The sequence below is a fragment of the Hydra vulgaris genome, chromosome 04 (assembly GCF_038396675.1).
Source record: "Hydra vulgaris chromosome 04, alternate assembly HydraT2T_AEP".
In the NCBI taxonomy this organism is placed as follows: Eukaryota; Metazoa; Cnidaria; class Hydrozoa; order Anthoathecata; family Hydridae; genus Hydra; species Hydra vulgaris.
Genome location: NC_088923.1, coordinates 48,823,554 through 48,846,585, shown reverse-complemented (window position 1 = coordinate 48,846,585; position 23,032 = coordinate 48,823,554). Strand labels below are relative to the sequence as shown.

The 23,032-nt window shown below is 28.2% G+C and overlaps 2 protein-coding genes across 2 annotated transcripts; one reads left to right on the top strand and one right to left on the bottom strand.

The window, feature by feature from the left end:
• The first annotated feature begins 15,052 nt into the window (after positions 1–15,052).
• LOC136079869 (uncharacterized) lies at positions 15,053–17,330 on the top strand. The gene is made up of 4 exons (XM_065796535.1): positions 15,053–15,689; positions 15,811–15,942; positions 16,028–16,226; positions 16,331–17,330. The coding sequence occupies exons 1-3, from the start codon at positions 15,097–15,099 to the stop codon at positions 16,206–16,208; spliced, it is 906 nt and encodes a 301-aa protein (XP_065652607.1). The 5' UTR covers positions 15,053–15,096; the 3' UTR covers positions 16,209–16,226; positions 16,331–17,330.
• Positions 17,331–20,883: 3,553 nt separating this feature from the next.
• On the bottom strand, positions 20,884–21,939 carry LOC136079469 (zinc finger SWIM domain-containing protein 3-like). Its single transcript, XM_065795208.1, has one exon. It carries the CDS (start codon positions 21,937–21,939, stop codon positions 20,884–20,886), a length of 1,056 nt encoding a protein of 351 aa, XP_065651280.1.
• Between the last annotated feature and the right edge of the window lie 1,093 nt (positions 21,940–23,032).

Here is a 23,032-nt window from a genome sequence, read left to right as displayed (position 1 = left end):
AAAAATTATCAACCCTTTAGACGCAAATAAAGCTTCTGAACCATATGGTCTGCCTGTTAAAATTCTAATACTATTAAAAACTCTCAAAAATTCTTTCTAACATTTTTAATATCTCATTCTCAAGTGGTATTTTCCCAGAAAACAAATTCTTTATGCAAGAAGTATTTTCTTTTAACATAAATTTTTGTTAACTGTAGTTAACTCAGCTAAATGTGCTCCTTGTTTTTGAAATCTAATAATTAATTCATAGGCTCTCAAATCAGCTTGGTATGGTGTAATCACTTGTAAAACATAGTGAATTTGTACTTGAACGCAAATAAACTTTTACTTACTTATTTACTACTTATTTCACAATTGTTAAATAAATAATTGTTATATGAGTTCAAAACAGCATAACATTACACAGAAACTAGATCCGTCTCAATTAATATATTTATCCATTTAGTTAAAAAACTAAAAAAAAGTAAAACATAGGGTAATTTTTCGTGTTCGTTACTACGTGTTCAAGGTGGATATTAAAGAGCTTTCAAAATAATGTCTGCAGTGAACGTTGGTTCACGTAACGTTTTAAGTAAACGTTATGCAATCCTAAACGAACATTGTGGCAACGTTTCTTAAACATTAATTGTTAGCTGGGTTGGTCGAAAGCAAATTTTATTTTATACATAACAATTTTTTTTTTTTTAAAAGACTTTAGTTATAACTTATATAAAGAATTTTGAATTTTGTAATTACTTAGGTAAATATTTATAAACTTCATTAAAAATTAAGTACTGCGAAGTTCTAGGGTTAGTATTGGGTTACAAAAACTAATATATAGTTTTCACCTTGTGTTAATATTTTTAGCTTTTTTAAGTTTGAGTATTTAATTAAGTTAATTTGACATTTATTATAATAAGTTATAATTCATTATACTACAATTATACAATTATACTAAAATATAACTTTTCTAGGTATTGTCATGAAATGACAATACCTAGATAAAGAACTATTGTTAAAACAAGAGCTGGGTGATGTATATCATCACCAAGGATTCATCGGATGTTTGTTCGAAAGACTGCTTCTTTAATCAAAGGCTACAATATATTATAATAAAACTCATCTTCACGATGATCTAAGTCCTTTTACATCTGATGGTAGTGCTCTTGAAATTTGTCAAATAAAACAGCTACAAACAATTGATGTTTCTTTAACTTGTGTTAATGGTTCCGATCATTCCATTAATCAATCAGTCACTGCTAAGAAAATAGGTATGTACCTGAAATTAAGTGAATAAAGTATGATGAGTTCAATTAAACATATCAATCAATGCCATCATTTTCAGTGCGTAAGGCAGCAGTATTGCATAATGTACCACGTACAACACTGAGAGACAGACTCTCTAGAAAAGTTCTTGAAGCAAAACCAGGAATTAACCCAACCTACCGTTTGCTCTCAAAGATAAACTCATCAGTTATGCCAGCATAAAGCAAAGTTAGCGGTAGGTTTTGGTATGTCACAATTCCTATATTAGGCTGGAAAACCTACCTCAAAGCATAAATTTAACTTCAAAAAAGTACTTTTAAACAACCAGTGGTGGACTAGGGTTTAATTCCGTCATGGACCTAAGTTTACCCTGCAACAACCTGAGGGTACAGTTTCAATTTGACATCAGTGCATGGATATAGGTAAAGTGACCAAGTACTAAAGTGAATTGAATGACTTCATATTAAAGTATGCTTTTCACGTTAAACTAAAATGTTTATGAAGTATGGATGAAACTAGCCCACTACTTGACGTAAAACCAAAAAAAAAGAAGTTGCCCAAAAATTTACTCAAAATCTCCATAATTAAACAAATGAAAATTGAGAGTAAATCACTGTTATTGCATGAGTGAATGCACAGAGCAAGTTTATTCTATATCAGATTATTATGTAGAGAAAGAGATCCAGGTCTTTATGGGCTTTTAACTCAGAGTTCCTATTGTGCTTACGCTATGCAATAAAAGTTGTTATTTATTCTTTAGATTGCATTTGTAATATTTCATGTTAGTAAAATTGAAGTTTTTGTTTGTGATAAGCAGTTGGCATAATTGATCAATACAGTTAAAGAAAAAATTTTTGACTTCATTGTAGATAGTTTCATCAATCTTACTGAGCGAGAAGAAAAAGAAATCGTAGAACCACTAATAACACCAAACTTAAATTCTGATACAGTTTCTGAACTTCCATTTGCCAACTCCTATTATCCTGGTGAGACAATCACTTTACAAAGTGATACAAATCAATATTTTCTTGTCAACAATGCAACTTTTAATGAATTTTTAATTTTAAGATAACTCAAAATTTTTAAAATTATCTAAACATTTTTACTTTTATTAAATATATGTTTTTATCAATGCAGTTAATGGAGATGGTAATGTTTTGGTGTATCCTAAGGCCCCAACACGGAAAAAAATAGCAAACAGAGAAGGTCTGCTTAAATATTACGTTTTAACTTCTCAAGAAGAATACTCAGCAAAGCTGATATATTACAAGGACAAAATCTAACAGGAAAGAAAAAAAAGCAACTCAAAAAGAGTTTTTTTTTTTTTTAGTGTAATGCTCTAACCACTGCGCCATGGCTGTTTTTTATAAAAATTAAATTCATAACTGGTGCTTAAAGTAACTTATCCCTATGGCCCGTACGCTATGATGTCTTGGAGCTATATTTTAATTAGACATTTTTTAATTACAATTGGGATTATTCTCAGAATCCAGATCCAAGTCCAAATCTAGGAAGTGGCGAAACATCGCATTTACAAAATCCTTATGGCCGTATACTTTTCCAATACAAATGGTGCAATTGAGCACCATTTAAATTGGGAAACAATATGACTAACGAGACTTAATCTCACCCAATTGTATATAACGTCGCTTTAGGTGAGTATAAGTTATATTTTAGTTTCTTGATTTAAAGTCACACAGTAGGCGACTTTAAATCAACATAACCAGATTGATTTTAAGAGGGCAAGAATCAGTACTTTTAATACACTGTGCAATTTATAATAGTAATGCCATATACTATCAAAAAATCTATAGGATTTTACATAGCTTTGTAGCTAAAGTTTTGTAGCCATTTAATGATGTCTAGTACAGCTTTGTATGTCTATTAAAAATAGATTTACAAAGCTTTGATTTGATGTTAAACTGATTAAGTGAAATATTCATCGCAGTAAAAATGTTTTGAAAGCTTTTTCACAAAAATGTTATGCGACTCTGAATTAAAAAAGATTTCAGTTATGAATAAAATTTTGATACGACAAAGATGTTTATAAAAAATCTTGTTGCATATTTATGGTGTATTTCTTCAAAATAAATTTTAAAATTTTTTGTAGACAGTTTTGTTTTATTAATGAACTGTAAAACTTGTATTACTTGACTTTGGCCTAATTACTAATTGAGTTCCATGTCGAGGTGAGGTGTCAACATTATCCTGAGCATACTACTTTTTTTTTTGCCTCAATTTAAAAAAATAAAAAGAATTTAAAATTAGATAACTGAAAAAAAAAAATAAAAAAAAAATAATAATAAAAGATAAAAAAAATTTAAAAAGTTAAGATCGACATTGAGCAACTAGGCAATAAATTTTAATTATTTAAATCTCATTCGATAAACCAATACTTGAGCAATTTGTTTTACTTTGTTTTATTGATTTGAGAAAAGCTTGCAAAGTTATTCTTTGTATTCTGTGCACACAAAGTCATCTTTTTTTAAAAAAAAAGAACAGTTACAGGAGGAAGAAAACCAGTTGAAATAAGATTAAAAAGCGTGCTGTGACAATGATCACAGCAGTTTTAATCAATAAGTTTTACAATTTCAAGTAAGTATTGATTTTCTCTTACATATTTAGCATCCCACTCTGCTTAAAACTGCTTTAACAGTACACATTTTTTACTGTTTGGTTCTTTGTACTTGGCTATAGACAAATTTTTAACAGAAATTCATCAGCTTTAAAAAAATTTGCATTACTTTTGATCTCTTCTTGATAAAGATAGCTTCCAAATGATCAAATGGAAGTATAGTTTCAAGGTCATGACTTAGCAGAGCCAATCTGTTATTTACCCTATTAAAGACACTTCTAGCCGAATCAATTGTTGCAACAAACTTGTTAACCTGATAGGTGCAGTTTTAACATGTCTTTTTCCTTCTGTGCTTAAGGATCTGCTCGGAAAAATCGTTAGTAAATTTTTAGAGAGATTTCAAGCATGCTTTTTTAAATGTTTAACAAAGCCATCTAATGTTTTACTGTTCGAACAACTTCAGTTCTACTCCTGTTATCAGAAGCAGACCCTTTCATGGAAATATTTACATTTGTTTTAGTTAAACTATCCTGATCACACACTAGCGGTCAATCTTTTGATACAACATCTATTGCCTTTTTTTTCATAATCTAGTTACTGTTTGATGTTTAGTATCTTTTTGACGAAGTATAAGATCTTGGTAATTTTCTTCAAAAAGTTATTGCATTTGCCCTAATGTATGGTCGTCCTGTTAAGATAAACAGTTGCATTTTCTTCTTTCAGTAAAATGAGCAATATAGTTTTGTAAAATAAAATTTTAATTTTTTAACTAATCATGTTTTTGCACATGTTTTTGTGAAATTTTTAACGATCAGGAGTTTTCTAGTAATCCTTTTTCACTGTCGTCTCGTGAACTTGATGGGCTTGCATCAGTCACGTTATCAATAGAATTTTTGAATTGACAACAAACTTTTGGTTAACGTTTGGTGATTTTTTCCAGTAAGATAATATACCAACTTTAATTCGGAGTTCAACTTATTAAATTCTTTAAGTTTTTTTTTAACTTCGTCATTTGTTTCGCGTAATGTTTTGCTCTTTGCTTTACTCTCAGACCAGATTCTATTTGTTTGGTTTGTTTGCAAATGCTTTTAAATATCCTTTATTTATAGATTCTTTTCACTAGACATTTTTACTCTATAACAACAACAATATGGTTGGTCTGTTACATAATTAATTTATAGTGGGTATAGGCGAGCTGTTTTCCACTATTTAATTTAAAGTTGCGAAACCTTAACTTAAACTTTTTTTAGAAAAACGTCTTTAAGTTGAAAGTATTAGTCCATCAGTAAAGTAAACATTAAAAATATGAAGAGGTTATAAAATAACTTACCAGTTATTATCTAACATTATTTGAACAATTTACAACTGACTTAGGTCATGTCAGTTTTAGGCAGAACCATTTTCTTCGACATTCCCAAAGTTTAACACAATAAGTTTTTAGTTACTGACATAAAATAATAATACTTCATTTAGCTTTAATTTTGACGAAAATATCAACTAAATTGTAATATTTTTTATAAAAACATAAACTTTAATTAATTATTAAAATTAATATGAAGTTAACTCTTGTTACTCCAATATAACATTGTTAATTTTTTGGTGTCTCCCTTAATCAATTTTTTTTTTTTAAATAAAATCATTTTAAAAGCGTTAAATGAACACAACTAAATAAATTTACTGAAAATAACTAAGTTTATTATAAAGTTTATTATAAATAACTAAGCAATTTATGACAAATACGTTTTAAACAAAAATTACAACAAAGCAAGTGTATTAAAACTAAGAAAAATATGTAAACTTTGATCTTTTGTATTGCATTAATGCGTCATACGACAAATCTAAAATAAAAATTGTAACAGATAAGTAGATATAAAAGAAAAGAAGAAAATAATAAATGGAAAGCAATTTAGCTGTTTTTCGTAACCTGTTGTGATACTGCAGTTGCTGTCGTGATTCAGCAGTTCTTGTCGGTGTTGTTTTATGACGTTATTTCATGTTAGCTTTCAGTAAACTTAAGTTTAATTTAAAAGACATCACAATTGATAAAAAATATCAAAATATTATTAATTTAAAAGCAAAATATAAAATGCTTCAAGGAGCCAAACTATAGACATTAAAGATAAAAAATAAAATTGAGATACAAATAACTTGTATTTATATAGCTAAAGCAGTGAGTTCGATAAATGAAACTACCAATTAATTATTTTAACAATAGAATGCAGCATTATTATATTATGATACTTGGATAACAAATTAATTCAAATATATTTTGAAGTTTAAGTTTAATTGGTAAAAAAAACAACAAAGTTTTAAATAAAAAAGATTAAAACAAATTAAATATACAACATAATATATATTTAAAAAAAATTACTAAAATTAAAAAGTAATTACAAAATTAAAGAATAAAAAAACATGAAAGAAAAATTGATAACAAAAAAATTCATAAATATTTTCACTGATAGGAAACATTTACAGCCTTTTGGCTGCTGTTTTTTCTTCGGTGTCTCCCAACGTCCCTGTGTGGATGAGCCTTCCAAGTAAAAGAGGGCTCATCTATACCGACTTTGCTTCACCACTTATAGGAGGACCTCTTTAAGAGGTGTCCCCGGGTGTTGGAAGCCTGGTAGCTTTCAAATGTTAACTAATGTTAAAAACTGAATGTTTACTAAAAGTTTTAAAATACTTCTCTCTATTGTTTACTATACAATTTTAAGTAGGACCTAAGTTTACGAACTTATTGTATAAAATTATTAAAAGCTATTGTTCTACTTTACAGACAACAACAACGTTTTAAAAAACATTTTTGTTACTTTATAAAAAAAGAAAATCTTCTTTACAATTTTACAAATTTACAACCACTCTCTTTATTGTTGTCAACTAAACAGATAAAGAGGCAAACAATTAATAGTTGTTCTTCACTTTGGTTGTAGGTTATTAAGTAAGTAGATTAAATCGAGCTTTGATCTATTTAATCGACATTAAATTCTTTAAGCACAATTTTTGCTGCACAACCCATCTTTTATGTAGATAGAAGACCTAAAACTTCCTACATAAGTTGATAGCAAAACGGCAATACGCCCTGGTATAATATTCTGATCCATTCCAGGGTTGTTTACGTGTTTATTTTAGGCATTGTATTGCTCGCTTCTCAGTTTGTTTTGGTTGTTTCTGATGAAAGCAAGACACTTGTCTTCAATTTTGACATATGAATCAAAAGCATATTACTGAAACAGTGTTTGCCATTAAAGAGTGAAGAAAAAAGTTATCTAACTGAAAGTAATAATATAATGTTACATAATGTTACATTATTTCAATATTTATAATATTGAAATAATGTAACATTATTTCAAACCAATGTAGCACGTTCAGAGTTGCGAACCTGCGTATTATGCTAACTAGCATTTCCTCTTGGGAAAATAAGAAGATAAACCTTTTAGGATCTAAGTTGGCAAACATACTTAATATAGTTTTAAGAGGATGACCTCTTGGTTAAACAACAAATTATCTGGAAGTATCCGGAGCACCATCTTTACCAACAAATACAAATTTAACTTAATTATGCAACAGGATATTATGGCGACGTCTATCTTGCTCTTCAAATAAAGACATTTTTATAACTGAGACTGAGCGACCTTATATAGCTGCTAAACGAATTTTTTCATCTTCTACTTCAGCCATGTTTTTAAATGCAAGAGCTAACGAGTTTTCTTCACTTACTATAGTTTGCAAATAAAGCATTAAATAAAGTAAGCAAAGATCATCGCAAAGTTGTTGCATTCTAAGATTTTCTGCTGGAGGTGAATCATAGATATGCATTTGAAAATAAGTTGGGAAAACATCTTGGCCTCACGGTCGTTTAATCTTTATACCTAGCAGATATTTATAGTGCGCATGCGTCTCCGGAGATTTTCCGTTTTTCTCTCGATATTTACAATAATTTTGATTTGTACTTTGAGATACAGAAAATAGGAACACGTTTTTAAACTATTATATTTTGTTTTTCTTAGTGTTGTAAAATTTGATAAGATAGTCAAATTACAAAATATTATAGATAAATTAAAAAAAGTTTGATTCGATTGCTTTTTACCAAACTTTCAAGAGCTGTAATAAAAAGTATTATTTTTTAAATTTTATGTTTTTTCTAAACTCTTCAACTTTTTTAATTCAATTTTTAAAAGCAAGAACTAAACGGTTTCTAAAACTATCATCTAAATTCTTTAAAAATATAAGCTATAAAGAAGAACATGAATAAACATGCAGAATTAGAAAAAAATCACAATACAGTTCCCAATCGTCTAGCTCTTCATTGAAAGTTACAGAGATATATGAAATAAATGAGAATTGTGAAATTCCAAAAGAGTTAGACAATGCGTTTGCTCACTTTGCAAAATTGAAAATGGCAAAAAACAAATCTTATTCCTTTGAATTCCCTTTAGGTGGTCCGCGGGTAAGCTATTTTTATTTTTAAATTAAAATATTCAGTATAAAAAAATAATAGTTTAAAGAATAATTTATAGTTGAATAATTGCTATTTAATAGGCAATACAGTTTAAAGTGACTCCAAAACTTCAAATAGTATAAGCCAGAAAACTATTAGAAAGCGTCAAAATACAACAAATACAACAATGAACAAAATACAGCAAATACAACAATCACTAATTGAAAATGCAGGACCAGCAAACAAAGCAAAAATAAATCAAGCAGCACTTATGCTTAATTCTTTTAATGAAAATGATAAAATTAATATACTGAAAAAAGCAAACATCATCCCAATTCAGATAGGGTTAGAAGATATTGTATCGCTAAAGGCAGATTGTGGTTTACCTTGGGAAAAGATGAAAAAAATGATTAGGTAAGTATTTCGAGACCCGAGGATGTTAATCCGGCCCTGCACATGCACATATATGTTTATTTATAGCTATCTTTGTTTCAGATTTTTCCACACAAAAAATGTCAAACTACCATCACTTTCTAATCAGCAAAAAGTTTTAAAATATTGTTCAGGTGATGATTTGATTGTTGAAAACAAAGAATTTCTGTCTGAATTCATAAATAAAAAAGGAACTTTTGAAATTAAAGATACTCCTACAGCATATATTTATGATTTACCATCGCATTTAATCAAGTTACTGGATGAATTAGAAAGGTAAGTTCAAGATATATTTAAGTTTTCTTTAAATAATTTGTATAAATTCTATCCTTTGTTTTATAAATAAACAATTTCTTTTTTATTATTCTAGATATAAACAACTAACATGAAAAGATAAATCCTAGTGAAATACATGTAAAGGTTGGTGGGGACCACGGAGGTGGTTTATTTAAATTGCGTCATTGTTGCTTATTCTGTGAGATTACATCAGGTGAAATGCAATTGAATACTGAAGATCGGAATCGACAAATCAATTTAAGAACGCTTCCAACTTTAAAATCAGATTATGAACGATTCAAAAATGACGGAGGCAACATTAAAAATGCAAAGAAATTCAATAATGTAATTGATGAGCCATTGTTTGATATATCAATTGAACAGGTGAGTATAAATTGTTGCCGAATTTTTAATGCATATAATATATATATATATATATATATATATATATATATATATATATATATATATATATATATATATATATATATATATATATATATATATATATATATATATATATATATATTGTATAACACACACTACTATTATGGGATTGTTATAAATCATTTTACAGATAGCAATACCAGCTCTCCACATCTCATTGGGAATATTTCTAAAATATTTGAAAATTCAGATTACTTGCAGTTAATTTACACAGAGAGAAATGCACTGTTAAAATCAAAGAGAATGGAAAAGGTACCTATTAAATACTACTAGAAATAATGATTTATTTTTAGAGCATTGTTTTTATTATTTTACAGAGTGTAATATCTGGATTTTTTGTCCAATAATTATATTTAATTTTTAAGGAGGCATAAATTGCAGAATGCTGTAAAGTTGAATTATTAGAAGGAATTGGGCTAATAATAAAAGGAATTGAATCTGTTTTAAAGTCAACGTCAACGTCAAGCATATCATAGTTGCAACGTTCATTGGAAATCGTGTTCATAAAATGTTGAAGGTACGATATGAAAATATAAATCTGTATTTTCATGAAATAAAATCTGTTAATATTTCTTTTGTATGTTATGCAGGCTTTCACAATCTCTGCACTAAATTATTATTTCCAATCAACATTCCTAATCAAGTGTATTGCAATGCATATACGTATTTATGCATATAAAGCATATGCATATAATAAAAACTTTTATTATATAAATGTGTTAAATGATTTATTATCATTTAACACATTTGTATTCAATCATATAAAATATCAAGAACATCCAATTCATGTAGAGGCGATTAACATACAACAAAAATTCAATTTTTTGTTTAACAGCTATTCTAAGTGTCACAATGAAATGAACTCATGTCATTTATTCACCGAAGAAAAAATCAAGAGTTTTGGTAAGTTTATCGATTATTATAAGAAATATTTAATAAATATTGTTCAAAGACAAATTTTTCAATTATTTATTTACATTTATTAGTTAAATTTTTTTTTGGTAGAAACAGCAGTATGTGAATTAATGAAGTTTTTTCGAAGCAATTGGCCAAAAGAATCAATAACTCCCATAATGCATATGTTAGAGAACCACATAGCAGTATTTTTGAGCACATGGGGAGTAGGTCTTGAATTATATGGGGAGCAAGGTGGTGAGAATATTCATGCAGAATTTAATAATATCAAAAGAATATACTCGAGCGTGCCTGGTATACGAAAATTAGAAATTATAATGAGAGACCATTTCATAAGAAATAGTATAATGGCAAAGTCATTAAAACCGCCCATCATTCCTCGAAGAAAGAAAACTGCATAATAAATTTTATATTTTATGTATAGTAAAATGATATAGTTTTTGAGGCTAGTGGAAAAACAGTTTTAAATGCACAATTTATTTTTACGTAATGCGCTTGCGCTTAATAAATGTCCATTGCGAAACTACCGTGGCCTGGCTTAAGATTACCTAAACGATGAAAAACCTGACCACATATTCTAAAACATGGTAGTCCACAATTCATAATTTGAACCACATTAGCTATAATAGAAGCAAAAAAAAAGACAGTCATTATAACTTCTAATATAAATAAGATAATTCATGTTGAATTTATGATCTGTATAAATCCATGTAAATAAATCTTGTAAAGCTTGCAAAAATGGTGAAAGTGGAGTTAAAACTGCATTTTCATTATCGCAACATAGACAATAACTTTCATAAGGAATTTTTTTAGCATCGTTATGTTGACATATCTGGTTCATTTCTCATAAATTATTATTATCTGGAATAACATTACCTTTTGCTATACAATGCATTCTTCCTTGTCTTGCAGCATTTATTACATCGTTCTTATTAGGGTTCAAGTTAATTTCAGCTCGCAGAGCAGCATCCCATCCAACATTGACATACGGGTACCGTACGGGGCCCATATGGGTTGTCAACTGGGTCCCGTATGGGATGACCAACGGTATCCCACCGGATCTTGGCCGCGGTTCCCATATGGGGCTCATATGGGTATGCCCGCTGGGTATCCCGTATGGATCCTAGTTAAATCCCGTACTTTAAAACCGTAAGAGGCCTATTTAAGTTTGCAACTGGGATCCATGTGGAAAACCCATCGGAGACCCGCCGGATCTTGGCCGCGGTTTTCCTCTGGGGCCCATATGACGGGTATCCCATAAGGGTCCCACGAGAATTACCCATTGCAAATCATGAAAAACTACGTTAAAATGTTTAAAATTTACAGAAAAAGCAAATTTATATATAACTTGCTGAGTTTATTTCAAAAAAAATAATTAAAATTACAGTCGAAATTAGGCAAACTTTTAAACGATTCTTTAATCGTGTATCGAATGCTTTCACGGTTATCTCGCGAATTGGAAGCTTTTCAATTGTTGTTTAAACGTTTCTTTGAAAACCTTTTTACAAAATATCTCGTTTTTACATGACCTGTAAAAAAATTAAAGTTAACTGTTAGTCTTGAATTTCATAGGTAACAAATTATTTTTAATGTTATAAAACTCTTACAATTTCTCCTAAAACTCATCAGATAAAAAATATGATTTTCACCATCGAAGGAAGAAAAATATAATCTTTAATTTTATAATCGACATTTATTTAAACGTTTTTAAATGTACTTGTAATAAATAAGCACATGCTTGTGATTCATATAATAAATTGATAACATTCCTTTAGTTACTGATAAATAAATAATATAAAACTATTATGTAAATATAATTTTATTCTTATATTGAATATGTTGACTATAATCTTAAACTGCTGATTTAGGTGAGCAGTGTGATAACATACTGAAACAGCCTGCTGTCGGGGGCTGCAAATTTTTAAATGTAATCTTTAAAATAGAGCGAAACTTTTTTCATTTCACACTAAGGTTTCATCAATTAAGACTCATCAGAAACCTTATATAACAGTACCGTGGCTACTCGATCCAAGCATCCCCTCCTTCAAAAAGGCCCCAAAATTCTTTAAAATTTTTCCAATAGATAATACTAAATAATAAAAAACCTTACATTTTTAAAAGGGCCCCTAAATTTGGGCCCCTCTGCTTATATATATAAATACATACATACATATATATATTTATATATATATATATTATATATATATATATATATATATATATATATATATATATATATATATATATATATATATATACATTTATATATATATATATATATACATATATATGTACATATATATATATATATATATATATATACATATATATATACATATATATATGTGTATATATATATATATATATACATATATATACATATATATATATATATATATATATATATATATATATATATATATATATATATATATATATATATATATATATATATGTACATATATATGTATATATATATATATATATATATATGTATATATATATATATATATATATATATATATATATATATATATATATATATGTATATATATACGTGTCTTACGTATATATATGTATATATATACGCGCTCGACATAGCCATTAGCTACTCAGAGCGCAATATTGTACACGCATGCGCAATTATTTTATTATACCATCAGTGTAATTTATTTCACGATAAAGCTGGTCGGATAAGCAGTTAAATCGAAATCGATAATTATTTGATTATGAAACATTTAGTGCAATTTATTAAGAAAATGTTTTAGATTAGAACATTCTATTGCCATCAAAATACAACGGCAACATTTATTTGGAGAGTCAATAATTTCATCAGTTCAATGCAGTGTTTATTTGATTGAAATGTTTTAGATAAGTTCTAAGCAATCCATTATGGCTTGCCAGCATCTATCTAAAATAATCATGAATTCATTACTTTTTTCCGCAATTTATTGAAAAAAACATTCTACTTCATGTGCATAAGTAAACTAAGGTAACTTTTTTAGTTTATAGTTGTCTCTAAATTACATGTAGACATCATAGATATCTACATATAGTAGGTACTTTAATATCGGCCGTAACTTTAGTCGGAAATTGCACTTGGTTTTTCATATACTTAGATAAACCCGATTTTTAGTCATCTTTGGATAGTGTGTTTTTTTAAAACCAGACTGCTCTTTAAATTCTCTAGATTTTAAAATAGGTTCGTTTGTATTTCAACATAGAATACTTAATCTTTTTATAAATTACTTGGAAATCCTTCATCCAGTGTGTTGTTAGTGAAAAATTTGATTTTCAAAACAAGGTAAGTTTTTATTTTCGAAATTTTTTGCTTTTTGTGCTAGATAGTCATTTTTTTATTAAATTTGCATAAGGATGTATGTATCTAATTTACTTTTGCGTATTTTTTATGTAAATAAATTACCCAATTTTAAAAATAAATGCTTCCCAACGAACTTACCCACAAGTAACCGGTTATTAATACCGATAATGGGCATTTGTGGTGTTGCACAATCCAATTTAGAATAAATACAAGTTTCAACACAAGTTTCTTAAACTACTATTGTTATTTTTTTTAAATATGGTTGAATTCTAATTTCATAAAATTTGACATTTTTTTTACTTAGTTATAATGATTATAAAGTGTAGTAAATTGTGCTTAGCTTAAATGGCATAATAATTAATAAATCAATAATAATATAATTGAAATAGCTATGTCTTATTTATCGTAGATTAGTTGCTAATCTACGATAAATAAGATTTATTTAAAAATTAATACTTAGTAGTTTTTCTTTGTTTTTATTACGTTGCCTTGTTAATTATTAAATATATAAATCCCTTTTTTTTATTTCAGTTTTTTACAATAACTTGTTTTTGTGACATGGAGAAAATAATTAAAAAGGCAAAAGACTTTGAAGATCTTCTTGGTTCCCACAAGTATAAAATACTTTCAAATGGTTTTGTGTACAATGTTTTTTTAAAACAGAACAGAAATGCTACAGAAACAGCTAAATATTTAATTCAGCAATTTAGTAAAAGTGAATGTAAAGTTTCATCATTAACACTATCAATTCTGAGAGTTAACGAAAAAATCCAGTTTTTTAAAAGACACATACATTATAGCTGGGATAGGATAGTTGTTTTTTTAAGTGAAGACTTCAAGTTTCCGCTAGCCAGGGCATCACTTCTCCCTGTTCAGCCAAAGACACCTCCTTCTGTGTCTCTATTAAAGACAAGGATTAACAGAGAATGTCATTCCTGTGAAAAAAGGAAACTTTATAATAAAGCCTTACTTACTCAAAACAAAAAGCTTAGGACAGTGATCAAAACAGTAAAAAAAGAGAAAACAACAATCAATAAGACTTTTCAAGTTAAGAGAGTAAACCAACTAATTAAAAGAACCTCACGCCGGATCTCAAAATATCAGTTGAAGGCCCAAAAATATTAAGCTGATGTTATATCTTTAACAAAATCCTTGAAAAAGTTGAACCTCAAATGCAAAAGTTTGGTTAAAGAAAATAAAAGTTGTAAGAAGAAGATCCTGACATTAGAATTTACTCTTTTAGATTTAGAAAAAAAACTTAGAGTTCAAGACTTAGCATTGAAAGAAAGTGATATTACCATAGACCAGCTAAACTGCGACATCAATCAAATTGAAAAGGGTTCAATTTTTACAAAAGAAAAGAAAAGTTTCAATGCCTCATTGCGTCTAGTTGTTTACCATTGTCTTGAAAGCAACGTGCCTGTAGATGCCATACCTAAAGTGATCATGTCATGTGCAAGTCTTGGTAACGTGAATTTGAAGCCTCAAGATCTCCCCAATCTGTCAACGATTGCGCAGATGTCCAAAGAAATGGGAGTAATTGCTCTGCTACAAGTGGCAGAAACAATAATAAATGCTGATGTTGTGACATTAGCATTTGATGCAACAACAATTAAGGGCATTCACATAAATCAAATTCATTTTGCTACTAAGCAACAAATCCTTACAGCCAGCATCACTGAATTACCAGGAGGCAAGGCAGAGGACTATGTAAAACACATTACTGATACCATTGAGGATTTAGCCAACACATATGCAGCATATTATAAATTAGAAATTGCTGATGTAAGGAAAAAACTAATGGGCAAAATAATGTCAACGTTGACAGACAGGGCCTCGATTAACCATGCAGCAGTTGTGAAGCTAAACAGCATACTTGAAAAAGAGCTGTTAGAGTTAAACTGTCATCTGCATCCACTTGATGGAATAGCCAGTGAGACCAGGAAAGCACTTCAAAAGCTGAATGATACAATACCCAGTACCACTTATGGGTCAGATTGCAGAGCTGCAAATCTTTTGTACAGCATTTCAAAGTTAAGGTCAATGTTTGAATTATGTATTTGATCCAAATAATGTAAACAAACTGCATATTGTTACTTTTTTTATAAAATCAGAGTTTAATTGCTTGCTATATTTTAAATCTGCATTATTGTATTTCAGATACAAGGCCAAAGGAGATCCGCATGGTTTTAAATCCTTTCTCAAGCAAAGTGGATTATCTTGCAGTACTTTTCCAAGGTATGTTGGCAACCGATTGCACATACTGTTTTGTTCAGCTGGCATTGTATACAGGTACTGACAATTGGTATTCAACTATCTAGTCCATGCATTTGATTTTCCAATAGCAAATGCATAATTTGTTTTATTCTGTTTTTAGGCACAGACAAATACTAGTCAACTATCTGGAGAAGTACTGCAACAACACGACTTTACTGAGGACATCTCTACTAAGAGATTTCAAGAATGAGGAGATAATGATCCATCTACAAGCCCTTGGACTCTGGGGCAAATTCTTAACTGGACCTTGGATGGCCCTTTTTTATGCAGAGGAAAAATAAAGAAACCATTTTGAATTGGTATGCAATTTTTTTTATTCTTACAATGTAACTTAAACATTTAAAGCATGTATTAATTTATGATCTAAAAAAATAACTTCTAATAAAAAATAACTCCTTTTTAGGCTGAGTATCTCAAATCTGCAATTAAGGTTGTGGAAATACTTTGTAATGAGCCGGAATTTCTATTGTCGTCACAGTTAGATGCATTTGGTCGCCCACTGATTTCTGATGAGACATTGGTTACATTACGCATTATTGAAGGGAAGTATTTGGAGCAATTGCTTTCTGTTTTAAAAATAATAGCTAATGCTACAGTGACAGTTTTAAAAAGGCAGCTGTCAAGGTAATTGACTGGTGAACTCTCTACACCGAGCCAGTTCATGCAAGATAAGGCAGTTAGTGCCCCTATTAATAATATTTGGGCTGAGAAAACCCTTGGCATGATAGACTTTTTTACTCACAGGGCGCCTAATGCTGAAATTTCATTTTTAGATGGCAAGACAAAGGTGAAGGTGAACAAATCTCTGGACTGGCTGTGTAATAATACAAAAAAAGAGCAAGAAAAAATAGTTAAATTTTGTATATCTAGGGGGGCAGTTTCAAGAAAACAAAGTAAAGAGAGAAGGTTGAGAGGAGAAGAGTTAGCAAAGTTACGGTTAAAAGAAAAAGGTCAGAAAAGAGAAATGGAACAGAGAAATAGATTAGCTAGAGATATAAAAAAACTTATTTTAGAAAATAGATTAGATATTGTACATAATTCCATTTTCTCTTCACTCTCAGAATACCAAAGAGTCAAAGTATTAGAAATGTTAAATGAGGATCCAGTTAAAATTGAAGGAGCTAGAGTTGAACATTTATGGAATGAGGAGGGGAATGAAGTAGCTTATAAGGGAAGAATAGTTATGAAGTTACCACCAGTTACTGGAAAAGTTGTTAGTTTTATAATTGCATATTGGAAAGAGGATGAAGAAGAAGATGATGCAGAAGACTTTAAAATACCAGTAGATAGCCTCTTGGCTGGCGTTGCTCTTGGTGATTTAGTTTTCTATTGATTCAGGTTCTACATTTAGTTACCGGTATTTAAATATTAGACAAATGTTTACAATAGTATTTTATTTTAGTTATGCATTTTAATTTTTTTGTTGTTTTGAACGTATCATTTTTTATGATTAATTGTGTTTAACTTTATGTTGTTGTCAATTTGACTCCATTTTAAAAGATTTTCAATATTATATTGATAATTAATATTTATATGAGCCTCCTTTCAGCAGACTAGTAATTTGTACCTTAAACATAAAGTTAATGTAATGAGTCATATACCTTAGAAAAATAAGTCTTCTTTGCACTTAGTTTGTGAACTATTAATTTTTAAATTGCATCCTCGTCAAAATTCACCCCCACTCCACTTTGTTTTTTGTATCTGATGAGATGAAAATAAGCTATTTGATCCATAAAAAATTTAATAAATTAAAGATCTAATAATGATGAATCACTGTTTTAAATTTTATTACATTATCTCAGTCGGTTTTTTACTTATGCAGTTTTTAGTGCCAGTAACGCAAAATATTGGTCACGGTTTTTCTTAATTTTCTATAGCAGAAATTACCACTTTTACACGCGGAAAAAAAATCATAACTTCCGTCATAGTTAACATAGACAGGCAAATTAGGCGTCATTGGATAGCTCTCATTAAGCTCTATGTAACAGCATAAGTTTTGTAATTGTATTATTGTATTGAATTTTTTATCAAAGTACCTACATATAGACATCATAGATATCTTCATGTAGACATCATAGATATGTACATGTAGACATCATAGATATCTACATGTAGACATCATAGATATCTACATGTAGACATCATAGATATCTACATGTAGACATCATAGATATCTACATGTAGACATCATAGATATCTACATGTAGACATCATAGATATTTACATGTAGACATCATAAATATCTACATGTAGACATCATAGATATCTACATGTAGACATCATAGATATGTACATGTAGGCATCGCAGATATGTACATGTAGACATCATAGATATCTACATGTAGACATCATAGATATCTACACGTAGACATCATAAATATCTACATGTAGACATCATATACATGTAGATATCATAGATATTTACATGTAGACATCATAGATATCTACACGTAATTTTATAAGTAGACATCATAGATGTCTACATGTAATTTTATATGTGTTCTGGTTTTTATTAAGGTAAAGTAGTTAATCTAGGGTATTTACTATTTATTACTATAAATATCTGTATTTACTATATAGGAGAAAAACTTGTGTATTAAAAATATTTTGTTGTATATTTAATTTTTGTTTTGAAATAAACATAAATTCACTATTTTTTAAATAATAATAACAATATGATTTTCCAAAGAAAACAAAAGATAATGAGCCATGTAGAGACTGACAGACCAAATTTGATTATCAATGACACAGTTTCAGAAAATATTACATTTAATACAGTTATTAGTAATAATAATAGAATAATACATATTTAATATATATTTTTTAAGTTTCTTATAATAATGTAAATAAAAAGTATATTATTAACTTTAATAAAAATTTTATTGGTATAAGTTGCAACAATACTAATAATTGAATATTTTGATGTAGATTGCTAATATAATGACATCAATAAATTTTGTTCTCGTACCTTTGACATCATAAACTCTGTCCTTTTTCCATTTAAATATATCCTCTTTACAAAGGCACTTGATCTAAACATATTATCATTATTTAGTTTTGAATATAGCATTATTGGAATTACTGTATCAAGGTTAAAAAAAAAATCTCCTTCCACACATCAAATAGTTACTCAAAATTATAATTTTGAGCACACACATTAACTGAATCTTCTGGTGGTGGATTCTTTTTACTTGGTGCTTTTACCATGGATCTGATACAGTCAAACTCTGACTTTGCGAGTTAGACAAATTATTTGCGGTATAAATTATGACCACACAGTCATAACTTATACCGCAGGAACTTTAAAAATTATTTTAAAGAATCATTTAAATCTTAATTATTAAAATTTGATTGAAATGACGTTACTGATAAAAACAATATTAACTCCAGCTTTTGAATTGTTACAACCTTTTTCACGGAAACTTGATATATTCATTTATATTAAACTAAAAATATCGATAATAGAAAGCTAAATGTACCTTCTTATAACACTTTGATGTATTGTAAGTTTTTAATTACACATCAGTGCATCAGTGAATGAAACCAAAGTCTTGCGTGCATTGTGCATAAATTAAAAAAAATTTTAATTTATGCACAATGCACGCAAATTAAATAAAAATTAAATAAAACTTCTAACTAATTTATCTTCATTTCTTTATTTGAAACAAAATAAATTAAAACAAATAAAAAAATAATTTATTTTAGTTTTTTATCATTATTAACTTCTTTTAACTTTCCTATTTTTTTTTTATCTTCTTATATTTTTATAGAAACTTCTATTGTTTTTGTTATTATTAATTATTATTTATATTGCTGCTATTACTATTATTACTATTGTTATTGTAGTTTATGTACCTAAATAACTAAAACTGAACAATATGCTCTATATTGCCCATACTAAAATCTTTCGCAACATGTCCTATCAGATACGCTTACCACAACTAATCACTTTTTCATCTAAAAAAAAGTATTTTTAAAAGTTTACCTTTTAGAGCTTACCTTTTAAAAGCTTACCTTTTAGAGATTAAACATCTATCTGATCGTTGTTTTGTTATTATTAGTTGTTTTGTTATTATTAGTTGTTTTGTTATTATTAGTTGTTTTGTTACTTTTTACTCATACCAAATCTTCAAAATAAACTTTTCACTTGAAAATGAGGATTTTATATGAGGGTTTTCCTTCTAAACTATAATGAAACTTTATTGAAAATGTTATATAAAAAACACAAAGAAAAAGTATTGTTATTATTCTCTATTTAACTAATGCAAAATAAACATAGATGTAAATCATGTAGAGGCTTATCTCCTAAGCACACATCATGAAAATATCTGACACATTTGGTGCATTTCATCCATTTAGTTTTTAATCCCTTCCGTAAATTCTTATCTGGGTGACACTTTTTGCAAAAGCAGCATTTCCTTTTTACTGTTTTTTTTAGTTAATCCTAACGCTGTTTGGCCATAACCCCATAGGCCTGCCTCTTTTAGCAACTTTAAGTGGTGGTTTAATAAGTTTTAACCTTTGGACATCTAAAGATTCATTTATCTGTTCTTGTTGATACATAATTTCAGTCGTAAAATTAATATGATTATCCTCTAATCCAGTGAATTCATCTTTTACATGGTCATCAATAAATGGATCTTCATTATTTTTGACAAAGAATTCAATATCTTGATATTCATTCATAATTGTATTTTTATTAGAAGATTCCAAAGGATCATTGTTTACTGAACTACTAGAACTTCCAGGAGCCACTACAAAGCTTTCGGATGAGATAGAAGTTGTCTTACTATCTGATACTTGTTGATCTTCAATGAAAATTTCAAATCTTTTGCCATAACTAACCATCTCTTCAAATTTATCTAACTGCTTTAGATAATACTGGAACGTTTCTGTACCAAATTCCACCATTTTGTTTACTAGCTTATCAGAGCAAACCTTGATAAGTTTATATTTCTAAATTTTGTCTAGTGCTGGAGTTCTCAAATTAGAATTCTCTTCTTTAGTATTTTCATTAGGAATAGGTGAGTCTTCAATATAATTATTCGCAACATGCCATCTTGGAATAAACCAATCTAAACTCAACTTTTCATTACCCAAATATTGGGAAACAGCAATAAGATGACGACAGGGCAAGCACATACTTATAAAAAATTTACGATTACACAACTTTTCACTCACTATATAAGTGTTGTCACCAATAACTTGCAAAATTAAATCATATTGTGTACTTTTTACAAGCTCAAGGGATACATGTTTTATAGCATATGGTGTAATTATGTCGTGAAGGTAGGACAACTCAGAAAAGTATTTTTTGGTTAAACTTTTAAATTGCTTGAATTTGTACTCCTCTAAAAACATGTCATTTAAAAAAAATATTTTATTAAGACACTGATGCAAATCTATTTGGTGAGTTATTACACTTTTCAATTTCTGATGATAAGATTCGATTCTATTATTAGTGGTGTCGTCAAAGATTAAATGTGTTGCTCGTTTATGAAAAACCCAACGATCATGCATATGATCCCAATTATTTAAAAAGTATTCTGCAAAGCACTCATCAAGAGACAAAAGCAACTGTTTTTGTTTTTCAAATATTGACTGATCTCTTGAATGACAAAGTATATCCAGGTATACAGAAATTTGTCTTTTAACATCAGTGGTACATGATAAGTCTGCAATCTTTTTCTTGAAAGCTTTTTTAACATGAAACAAACAAATTTCACAAAAACTATTAGGAAAATATTGCTCCAGTGTTGTTAATTCACTCATATCTTTGTCTATCATAAATGTTTTAATGGAATTCCAAGAAGTATTAAAAGCTTTAAAGGTTTTAAAAATTTGACCAAGCATCACTTCTGACTCATTGGAAATTAAAGCAAAAGCAATTATATGGGAAAATCCATTCCCATCCACGCATAAAAATGACACCAGTGGCATATCACTGTTGTTGAGACAGTAGGTGGTGTCAATACAAATGTGCTCAGAAAACTTACTAAATGTGGATCTCATTACTAAAAATTAAAAAAAGTTTATTCAATTATGCTGAAATCTTCTAATTTTATACGTTTTTGATCTATAAGAACAGTTAAATATTTATGAAAAGTAACTAATATAAACAATTTTTTTGCATTTTAAAAACAAATATTAATGTATATTTATAAGTGTTTCATATATATATATATATGAAACACTTATATATATATATATATATATGTATATATATATATATATATATATATATATATATATATATATATATATATATATATATATATATATATATATATATATATATATATATGTATATATATATATTTATATATATATATATATATATATATATATATATATATATATACATATAAAACAACTAAAAAGCTGCAAATTCCAGAAAACATAACCTATTCGTCACAGGATTCATCTGCTTTTTAAAACCTTTTTAACTAAATCTTTTTTTTTTGTAATTTCAAAACAATTATCACCTCCATTAGCTGAAACACAACATTCTAAACCTTGATATTTTAAAATTGTAAACAGTGTCTCAATGCAATGGCTACTGATCCATCAAAATTAGGAATATTAAACTTCTGTTTATATACTTGTATGTGTTTATTCGAGCAACTCTTCTTTGAACAAGCTTTTTTAATTGATCTGAAAAAGGTTTGTATTTAAACGAGGGATATTTATCAAGAACTTAAAATTTAACTGTAGGGCATTACCAAAAAATCACGCACGGAAACTCGTATATGTATTTTTATTATTTTCATAAAAATAAAACTGGCGATCTCCAAGTTACTCTCAATTAATTCTAATCAATATAAATATTTTCTAAACAAAAAATGGTATACATTATTAATATTAAGAAAGAATAAATTAAGTTTGAAGTGAAATCTTGTACAGAACAGAAAAACTTCAATTTTAGCTACTAGATAAATAAACTTTAATTCCTCAGAAAATATAAGTTTCAATGGTATGCTTTTTTTAAAATAATATTTATTAACATTAGTAAAGATTTCCAGAAAGTTACAGGGTTGCACTATGAATTATAAAGTCACAGCAATCGTTTAAATGCAGTTCATAAATAATCACGCACGGAAGTCAC

Bases quoted from the DNA above. Each gene is read 5' to 3' on its own strand.
- LOC136079469 (XM_065795208.1), bottom strand. From the start codon at position 21,939: ATGAGATCCACATTTAGTAAGTTTTCTGAGCACATTTGTATTGACACC.
- LOC136079869 (XM_065796535.1), top strand. From the start codon at position 15,097: ATGTCATGTGCAAGTCTTGGTAACGTGAATTTGAAGCCTCAAGATCTC. The intron at 15,690-15,810 runs GTCAATGTTTGA...ATTGTATTTCAG, and splicing joins TACAGCATTTCAAAGTTAAG to ATACAAGGCCAAAGGAGATC. The intron at 15,943-16,027 runs GTACTGACAATT...TTCTGTTTTTAG, and splicing joins TCAGCTGGCATTGTATACAG to GCACAGACAAATACTAGTCA.